Source organism: Pelodiscus sinensis, chromosome 24, assembly GCF_049634645.1.
Source record: "Pelodiscus sinensis isolate JC-2024 chromosome 24, ASM4963464v1, whole genome shotgun sequence".
NCBI lineage: Eukaryota > Metazoa > Chordata > Testudines > Trionychidae > Pelodiscus > Pelodiscus sinensis.
The window spans coordinates 17,866,700-17,876,811 of NC_134734.1; the positions used below are offsets into that span (position 1 = coordinate 17,866,700).

Genomic DNA, 10,112 nt, shown 5'->3' on the forward strand with positions numbered 1-10,112 from the left:
AACCGCAGTGACATTCCTGACCCAGGTGCCATGCTCAGACAAACCCTGCCCCAGAGCATGATGGGAATTATAGCAGAGTGTCTCCTGGCCACAGGGAAGAGCTGGGGAGGGGCAGAGATGAGCCACCAAGGCCGTAACCTCTACTGGAGATTTTCAGTGGCCCAAGCACGGGGACCTCTGCCACCTTTTTCTACTAGGGACGCCACAGACTCAGAGAGTTGCTCTAGACAGACCTAAATCAACACGGCTGGCTCAGGGGCCCGAAAACAGGGTACAGAGCCTCAGGGCTGGAGGCTGCCTTGAGTCTAGCCCAGGCCTGGTTTCTGGGGAGAGCGCTTCCTTTGCCCTGTGAGAGGAGCTTGGTGGGTCTCAGCCCATGGAGCACGTTAATAAGCCACCCGTGTCCAGGCGTCACTGCCCACCTCAGCAGAGGGCACGAAGGGGACAGGCTGGGGAGGCTGAATCTCATCCCCAGGCAATGGCAGGCAGCACGGGGCCCTGATGAATTTGGAGCCCGGTTGTCTGGGGCCCATGGAGAGCCGCTGACTGACCAGTTGTGACTGGCTCTGCAGGCACCAAGTCTCCCACCGACTGCAAAGAGCTGCTCTAAGCCATCTCCCCTGCACCCCGGGTGGGGGAGCTCCGAGAGTCCCTTGCTTCTGCTCCAATATAAAACTATTGGGGGGACGGAGAAACCACCAGACACCCATGGGGTGCCATCAAAACCTCCCCAGGGAAAGGCCCGTAGGAGATGTTTATTTGCCAGCGTCACTTTCAGCCCCCCGAGATCTTCTCCCTTAAAGGTCTGATTCGGACTCGCTGCTTGGAACGTGCTCCCTACAGAAATCAGATCAGAACGAGAGTGAGATCTCTGCCCCCGGGTGATGCAGAGCCTGTCCACATGGGAAGAGAACATGAATCCCGCCCAGAGACCTGGCTCAAGCGGGTCCAAGGACAAGAGGGGCAGCCAGGAGAGCCCACAGCGTGATCCAGGCATGGAACACATGGCGGTTGGGCAAAAGGTGGGCGCCCCAGCTCGGAGGTAGCATGGTTCCCCTGTGGGCTTAAGACAAGATGGAAGAGACAGCACTTGGTGACTTGAAGGCGACGTGTGATAGCTGCTAGCTGCTACTTCCTTGCGCCTCTGATTCCTGCCTGTGTCAAACACTGCACCAGGCTACCAGCTGCCTGCCCACCTGCCCCTCGCCTGCTTTCACTGTCCCCAGGCAGCAGGTCTGTATTCCTAACCCCCCCCAGCCTGGCCTACGAGCCCCCCCACCAGATCAGGTCCCTGCATGTTGCTGATCCCCTCCTTTTGCTTGTTCTGGGCTTCCTCGGCGCCACTCACTCCTGCTCAGGGTTCAGCGCCAGCTGCCTCTCCCACTCGGCCTCGATCACCCGGTACAACTCCATGGTGGCTTTGGCGTCTTCCACCGAGGAGTGGCCGTTTTTGCCGATCTGTGGAGAAGAACGGAAGAGAGAGGTAACCCATGAAGGAATGTTAGAATAAGTGACGTTGGCCAGTGTGACCACCCAATACCAGCGATCCTTGCTTGCGGCTTTCCCAGGTGATCAGAGCCCCAGAAAGCAGGCAGCTTGTGACCAGATTAGCTCCATTGCACAGACAGGGAAACTGAGTTCCGGACAGGGGACACGAGCTGCCCAAGGTCACCAATGGTAGAGCTGGGAATAGAACCCAGGACACCTGAGCCCCAGTCGGGTGCTCTATCCACTACACCGCACTGCAAGCGACTTCTGGGAAAGGAAAGGCCTCACCTCGCTCACTAGTGACACCTGCTGGCCAGCCAGGGGATAGCACCTAATTCTTCTATGCAGGAACCAAATCCTCCTGGGCTTTTGGAAGGAGCTTCTCCTTGAAGCTGGAGCTCAGCTCTAGAGCGACCCCTGGTGACTGGTGCTGGGAACCAGGGAGGCTTTCAGGATGGGCAGATGGCCAGACACAGCACAGGCAGCAGGAAGCGAGAAGACATGGGCATGGGCCAAGATTTCCAGGACTGCCTGCATTGGCCCGGGCACTGGTAAGCACAGTGTGGCTGGTGCCTGGGGACCTGTCCCAGACGCAGAAGTACCTGGATGTCTTTGTGCAGTAGCTGCTTGGTGAGGCGTTTCAGCGAGGCCGACTCGTACTCCGGGAACCCGGCCTTGCGGTTCAGCAGGGGGATTTTGGACGTGTCCCTAGTCACCGATTTTGGGTGGAAATACTTAAGCGCCTTGAAGTCGTTGTGGATGGCATGGCCGACCACGATCTTCCCTGTCAGGATCTTCAGGATCTGCAAGGGAAGGAGAGCAGCTCAGGATCTGGGAATGCTAGAGAACGGTGCTCGGGCAACAATGCATGCACTAAGGCTATGTAACCGGGGCCAGCGCTGAGGGGAAAGCACCCTCTACCGAGTCACCCATGCTGCTCCCTGTAGCCCAGTGCCACGTGGGTGCTTTGGGATCAGTAGTGACTGCAAGGAACAGCACCTGCTAAGAACATAAACCTAAGAAGGACCAAACGGGGTGAGATCAAAAGTCCATCTAGATCCTACCCATCGCCTAATCCCAGTTTCTGACAAACAGTCTAGCAACACCATTCCTACCCAACCTGGCTAATAAGTATTGATGGATCCATCCCCCAGAAATCTATCTAGCTATTTCTGAACCAGGTTAAAGTCCTGACCTTCACGACATCCTGTGGCAAGGAGTTCCACAGGTTGACTGTGTGTTGTGTGAAGAATTATTTCCTTGTGTTTGTTTTAAACCTGCTGACTATTAATTTCATTTGATGACCCCTAGTTCTTGTGTTATAGGAGCAAGTTTTACTTATTTACTTTCTCCACCACACCAGTTGTGACTTTATAGACCTCTATCATATTCCCTCTTAGTTGACTCTTTTCCAAGCTGGAAAGTCCCAGTTTTATTAATCTTTCCTCATATGACAGCCTTTCTATGCCCCACAGTATTTTTGTTGCCCTTTTCATAATGTTTTCCAGTACCAGGATATCTTTTTTTAGATCAGACGACCACGTCTGTATTTAAGATGTGGGCGAACCATGGATTAATAAGAGGCAATAAGATATTCTTTGTCTTATTCTCAATCCCTTTTTTTGATTCCCAACATTCTGTTTTATTTTTTGACTGCCACTGCACATGGACTGGATGTTTTCAGCGAACTCTCCACAGTGACTCCAAGATCTCTCTTGAGCAGTTGTAGCTAAATTAGTCCCCATCATTCTATACGTATAGTTGGGATTATGGTTTCCAATGTCCCTTACTTTGCATTTATCAACATTATAATTCATCTGCCATTTTGTTTGCCCCATCACCTAGTTTTGGTGAGATCCTTTTGAAGCTCTTCACCGTCTGCTTTGGTCTTAAGTCTCTTGAGCAGTTTTGGATCATCTGCAAATTTTGCCACTTGATTACCCCTTTCTCTTACTGAGTAATCCATATCACTCGGCCAGCACCAGCTCAGAGGGGAGAGTGTTGCCTACAGAGTCACCCACACTGCTCCCCGAATCCCCCCCCCCCAAGATCTCCTCTGCTCTCTGGTGCCAGCAGGGACCATGCCTGAACCAGTGTTGTCTGCAAGCTCGGCTTGTCTGCTCTAAATTAAAGAAGATTGCCTATCTCCTAGAACTGGAAGGGACCTTGAAAGGTCATCGAGTCCAGTCCCCTACCCTCACAGCAGGACCAAGTACCATCCCTGACCATTTTTTGCCCTAAATGGCCTCCTCAAGGATTGAACTCACAACCCTCGGTTTAGCAGGCCAATGCTCAAACCACTGAGCTATCCCTCTGAGCTTCATTCTAAGTGGCATCTCTCTGCACTGTTCCATGAGGTGCCAAAAAGCCACCAAGAGCCAGGCGCATAGAGCTGACACTGGGAAAACCCACCACCTACCACTGAATTAGACATAACTGTTAGTATGGAGGCAACAAAAAAATAAAGGCATCATCACCCTCAAAGAGAGGTTGGAGCGCCCTCTAGTGGGCAGTCAACAAAATAGGTTAGCCACAGACAGCAGCTTTGAGTCAGGGACCAAGTTTGAGCAGGACTCAGCATGGCTAGCATAGCGGTGTGGGTATAGTCCAGCACTAGCTCAGCCTGGATTCAAAAAACCTCTAGTGTAGCTGCAGCCTCAATGAAGGGCCTGTTCTTCAGACACCCGCACCTCCCAAGTGGTTTGTCTCTTTGGCTAATTACGGCGGCGGTTCTCCAAACTTTTTGGCCGGTGGACCACCTGGCTAAATGTAAACCTTTCCGCGGACCCCCAGTTACTAATGGAAACTCACCATCAATTACATAATTACACCTGAGCCATTTTGCTAGTGCTTCAGCTAGGGAGAACAGTTTAATTTAAATGATTAGGCAGATTACGCGTTTTAACTTTCTCGTGTTAGTTTATCGTACTTCACTTTCAATAAAGTAAAATCGGAGGTCCAACACGAAAGGTTTCAATGTTTTCTTTATTTATAGCAGAGGTGGGGAACCTTTTTTGGCGCAGGGGCCACTGACCACAGAAAAATCAGTTGGGGACCACACATGTGAGAAGCAACAAAACTCCTCCAAAAACCCCCAACCCTCACTGATGTGGCCCCCAACTGAGACATCTCACTCCTCTGGTGCTCCAGTCCTATGGGGCGAGGGGAAGGGACAGGGAGGACTGAGGTTCTGGACTTCCCATAGGCCAGATTTATTTTGCTGGGGTTGCGGAGTTAGTGGATTTTATAGACTCCCTTAGTCTCCGGAGTGGGGACAAAAATGAGAGGTTCAGGGTGCGGAACAAGGCTGCCAGCAAGTGGGATAGGGATGGGGATGCATGATCTGGGAGGAAGGTGGGGTGCAGGAGAGGGAGAGGTTGCGAAGTCTGGGTGGGAGGTGGGGTGCAGAAGCAGGCTGGGAGTAGGGTGTCTGGCCAGGGGGAAGGAGCAGGAGCAAGGAAGGTGCAGTTTGAGTCCAGGAGGGAGGGTGCAGGAGCAACGGTGGATGTATGAACCAGGTGCAGGTAGGTGTCTGGCCTGGGGAGAGGATGCAGGAGCAAGGGAGGGCATAAGAGCAAGCTAAGGGTATGTGATCTCGGTGAGGGGAGGAGAGTGAGGGAGAAGGATTGGGGTACAGGGGTCTGGGCATGAGGGGGGAAGTTTACCTGGCTTCCTGCCCCCTTGCAGTGGGGAAAATCTCTGGACAGCATACTGCTGTTCCCCCAGCGGGGTGGGGAGGGAGCTCAGCCTCTCCTCCCCCAAGCAGTGGGGAGCCCGCAGCCATGAGTCTGCAGCACCCCCTCCCCGCTCAGAAGGCACACAAGGGAAGGGGGAGAGAAGGGGAAGAAAGCCCCGACCTTCCCCACCAGACCCGGCTCGCGGAGAATGGCAGAGCATGGAGTGGGGAGGGGTGGAGGGAGAATGGCAGTACATAGATCTTACCTACGGAGCTCTAAGGCACTGAGGTCCGGGAGCAGCTCCACCGGCTTTTGCCTTGGACCCCTCTCAGCCCGTCTTCCCTCCTATCCCTTCCACTGCCGCACCCTTGGCCAGTCTCCCAAAGGCCAATGACCCTGCTGCTCTTTGCAGCTTTCTCAGAGGGCCTAAGGGGGTTGGAAACTCTCTCCCTCGCCCGTGTTACACAGGCCAGGGCTCAGAGCTTGTTTCAAGCCAAGCCCCCGGTTTAACTTTTGTCCAGGGCAGACCCTCAGCAGCAACTGTTCCCAGCAGCCGCTGTAACAAAGAGCAAGCAGCCTGGAGAAGGAGGAAGATGAGGCACAGCCGGACCGGGGGCCCCGTACTCCAGAGGCAGTCCCGTGGGGGGAGGGAAGAGGCTGTGCGGTGCATGGTGGTGGGGTAGTGGGTGGCGCCGTGCACCACAATGGACCTTGGGGAATGCGGTGTGAGCCATAGATGGCAATGAGGGGCCGTTGGTGGGGGTGGGCTGCCAGGCCCGATCCGGCAGGGAGAGCGAGCAGCCAGGCCCTGGCCCACAGTGTGGCGATTAGAGTGACACCATTTTGGGGGCATCCTTCCTGTGGACCACCTGTAAGGCAGCTGTGGACCACTAATGGTCTGCGGACTGCACTTTGAGAGCCAGTGAATTACGGTAACGCCTAGAGGTCCCAGCAGAGCTCAGGGCTCATCGACCTGAGGAGAGGAACAGGAAGGTGTTGCGTGATGGAGACATAAAGGGTCCCCCAAGGACCATCAGGGTAGGGACTTAAGGCACCAGGAACCTTCACCCTCACACTGACCCTAGAGAGCGCCCCATACTGAGTCAAGCACATCACTCCTGGCAGCTCGAGGCTCTTTGCCATGGCACAGGCTGAGAGCAGAGAGCGCCCCCAACTGAATCCCTGCAAGCCAATCTGATGCCTGATGCTTACCTCTTTCTGGGCCATTTTGAAAGGGGTGGCGTTCTTCATGTGGTGCTTTCTGATACCGCTCCACCGGGTCCGGTAGTCCGTAATGGGGTCGACAGGCATAATGTACTTGTCATACACCACGTCACCATGGTAACTGACAATGCTACACCTGGCCAGGTCACTGCACCTTCCGCCAGGGCCCGTGCCCACCATCTCACAGTCCATGGCCACCACTTTGCTGGGCTTGCCCGGCCCGGACACCGAGGACAAGCCACTGTCATACTCGCTCAGCAAGCTGGCTTTCTGCACGTCAGCAAAGGGCTGGGTGCTGTGGTTCCCTGGGGGCCCACTGGCCACAGTTGATCTACACGACACCTTCTTCACCCCCAGAGGAAAACAAGGCATATGGGAGCCAGAGTCTGTGGTGGCGCTGGGCTGGCCAAAATGACAATGGTTATTTGTCATGAAGGGTTTGGGCTGATGGGAAAACCCATCTGTCTGGAAAGAATTCTGATCGGTCCCTACTCTGTCGTTGGCAAGCCACTTCTTCTTAGTCCTCTCCCAGTAGTTGGAGTCTTGATGGGAGACCTGGCCTTTAGGGGGACGATGCTGCGGGGGCGGCAGCTGCTTCTGCTTCAGAAAACCCCTCCTCTCCAGGAAGCGGCGCCGTTTCACAAAGCGCTGGTGTTTCTGGCTGCTTTCGGTCCCCCTCTTGGGAGCCTGCTGGAGGCCCACATCCAGGTTTATGATCAAATCTGACATGGTGGGTTCCGGAGGAAGGCAGCAAACATGAGAAGGGACGACGGAGAAGGGTCCTAGGTCTCTTCCACCCGTCAAGCAGCCGGCTCCATACACGCTGCTCAATAGAGTCTTGAGCCCTCACCTGAAACAGGAAATTAAGAATGTTTCCACTCCTTATTAGAGGAATTCACGTTGACAGAGGAATCTCGTGCTTAAACGCGCTCCGCATTCGCATCATTCCACTCCCCAGTGAAATGCACCTGCTCAAGTGACAGCTATTGGCATGACCACACTACATCACAGATCAGGCCAGGAAGTACAGAAAAATCCTGTATACGGCTGAAAGTACAAGGAGCACTGAGGTTCAGGACTCTGGCCATCAGACCAACAATTATAGGAATGATCAAGGTTTCCATTTTATGTCTCATCTGGAAATCAACACCTGCAGACGAATAGCACATGGACCCCTGGATTTTGGGTAGTGGCAACACCTAGTAGATATCTGACCACACTGCATGGAACCCACTAGGTTTGTCTTGCAGGCAGTGTGAAACTGACTCACTCCTGCTCAGCCTGTGATCTTCTAAGATCAGTTTGTGACACTATGGCTGCGGCTACAGCCACATTTGATGGCTCATTATGCAGTTTATCAACCAACAAATAATGAAAGTATCATCTTTGGGGCTTACTTCAATTCCTCATTTTTGTGTGTGGAAAATAGCCAAAAATGTAGGGTTCAGGAGCATAAATGGTGTATGTAAAAGACCAAAGCTCCAATGTGTGTAGAACAAGGCACGGCATTTCTTTCACTCCTTCAACACACTCCATTTTAATCTGGACTGAACCTTCCAGTGAAGTGCTGGAGACACAAACAAACCAGCTTTGTGCTGGTACCTGAGAAACCGAGAGTGAAAGAGCCCAAACGATGAAAGGTAACTGGGATTTTCAAAACTCTTCCTGGATAAAAAGCCTCAGTTGTAACAGAGCAAAGGGGACTAGAAATGGTAGTTTTTGTCTTGGCAGCAGCCCATTACAGGTAAGAAGCACGTGTGTGGCAGAGGTCTATGGCACTTCCAACTAGGGATGTAAAATCCCCTGTAATTGGTTAGCCGTTTAAACATGAAGTTTAACCGGTTAGCCAATTAAAGGGGGGTGCACTTCAGCTCTTTTGGGCTAGAGTGCCCTGCTCCCCGCTGTGGACCAGGCTGGAGCAGCCCCGGCCCGCAGTCCCCCTTGGTCACCGTCTGCTCTGGACACCCCCACTGACAGTTAGGTGCTTCAATAATGCTTCCCCCACTGTTCAAAACTCTCTGCTAATGCCTGGTCTAGTCTCTCTCTGGCTCTGATACTCAACACCCATGACTGGGCGCCTTCCAGTTAGGCATTAAGCGACAGCACCGACATCTGTCGTGTTTGTTCTCTCATCCTCTCCCTAGGGGAGGCGCAGGTGCCGTTAAGTGTCGTGTTCTTTGGGGTTTGTTTCTTTTTTTAAACAATACATTGCGCTGGCCCCCTCCTCATGCTCAGCCCCTCGCCCAGGAACCCGTAACCTCTTCAGTGCCACATCTCCTCCAAGAGATCACCCATCCTCCTCATTGTCTCACATCGAATGATCTTTCCCAACACCGACTTCCACCTGCCCCCCTGCTTTCCTCTCCCCCACTGAGCCCCCCTTACCCGCCCCCATCATCGATCAGCCCCAATCCCTACCCACTGCTCCCCCATCACTTAACGATGCCTCCACCCCTGCCTAACGCCGCCTTCCCTCACTGACCTCTTCTATCCCAACGCTTCCTCCCCGCACTGATCCCCAACCCAACATCCCCGCCCCCACTGACACCCATCACCCCGGCACCGCCTCCCGCACTAATCTCCTACCCCACCCCCACCTGCTCCCGCTCTCCTCCGTACCCCACTGACCCCCCAACCTCCGCCCCACAGATCCGCCCTCCGTGCCCCACTGATCCCCCAACCTCCACCCCACAGATCCGCCCTCCGTGCCCCACTGATCCCCCAGCCTCCACCCCACAGATCCGCCCTCCGTGCCCCACTGATCCCCCAACCTCCACCCCACAGATCCGCCCTCCGAGCCCCACTGATCCCCCAACCTCTGCCCCACAGATCGGCCCTCCGAGCCCCACTGATCCCCCAAACTGCGCCCCACAGATCCGCCCTCCGTGCCCCACTGATCCCCCAAACTGCGCCCCACAGATCCGCCCTCCATGCCCCACTGATCCCCCAACCTCCACCCCACAGATCCGCCCTCCGAGCCCCACTGACCCCCCAACCTCCACCCCACAGATCCACCCTCCGTGCCCCACTGATCCCCCAAACTCCGCCCCACAGATCCGCCCTCCGAGCCCCACTGACCCCCCAACCTCCACCCCACAGATCCGCCCTCCGTGCCCCACTGACCCCCCAACCTCCACCCCACAGATCCGCCCTCCGTGCCCCACTGACCCCCCAACCTCCACCCCACAGATCCGCCCTCCGAGCCCCACTGACCCCCCAACCTCCACCCCACAGATCCGCCCTCCGTGCCCCACTGACCCCCCAACCTCCGCCCCACAGATCCGCCCTCCGTGCCCCACTGATCCCCCAACCTCCACCCCACAGATCCGCCCTCCGAGCCCCACTGATCCCCCAACCTCCGCCCCACAGATCCGCCCTCCGTGCCCCACTGATCCCCCAACCTCCGCCCCACAGATCCGCCCTCCGAGCCCCACTGATCCCCCAACCTCCGCCCCACAGATCCGCCCTCCGAGCCCCACTGATCCCCCAAACTGCGCCCCACAGATCCTCGCCCCACTCACCTCCCCACAACCCCACTGACCCCCCCGATCCCCCTCACCCTCTCGCCTTGGGCAGAGCAGCCAGGCGGCCCACCGGAAGCGGAAGTGCGAACGACCCCGCCGTTCGGGGTAAGCGGGGGGGAGGGGGAGGGTGGTTTCCACAAGGAAAGCCAGGAAGGCGCAAGGGGCCGCGGAATGGCGTGCGCATGCGCCAGGAGTGAGC

General features: G+C 55.5%; 1 protein-coding gene across 2 annotated transcripts; it reads right to left on the minus strand.

Moving 5' to 3' along the window:
• Positions 1–714: 714 nt before the first annotated feature.
• Positions 715–10,083, minus strand: ISG20L2 (interferon stimulated exonuclease gene 20 like 2). Of its 2 annotated transcripts, none has more exons than XM_075907522.1 (5): positions 9,949–10,083; positions 6,378–7,239; positions 2,091–2,291; positions 1,349–1,458; positions 715–837 (listed from the first exon to the last, which is right to left on the minus strand). In XM_075907522.1, exons 2-5 carry the CDS (start codon positions 7,116–7,118, stop codon positions 798–800), a joined length of 1,092 nt encoding a protein of 363 aa, XP_075763637.1. In that variant the 5' UTR covers positions 7,119–7,239; positions 9,949–10,083; the 3' UTR covers positions 715–797. The 2 variants fall into 2 exon arrangements, with proteins under 2 accessions (XP_075763637.1, XP_075763638.1); XM_075907523.1 differs by having other exon boundaries at positions 9,957–10,076.
• Positions 10,084–10,112: the final 29 nt, after the last annotated feature.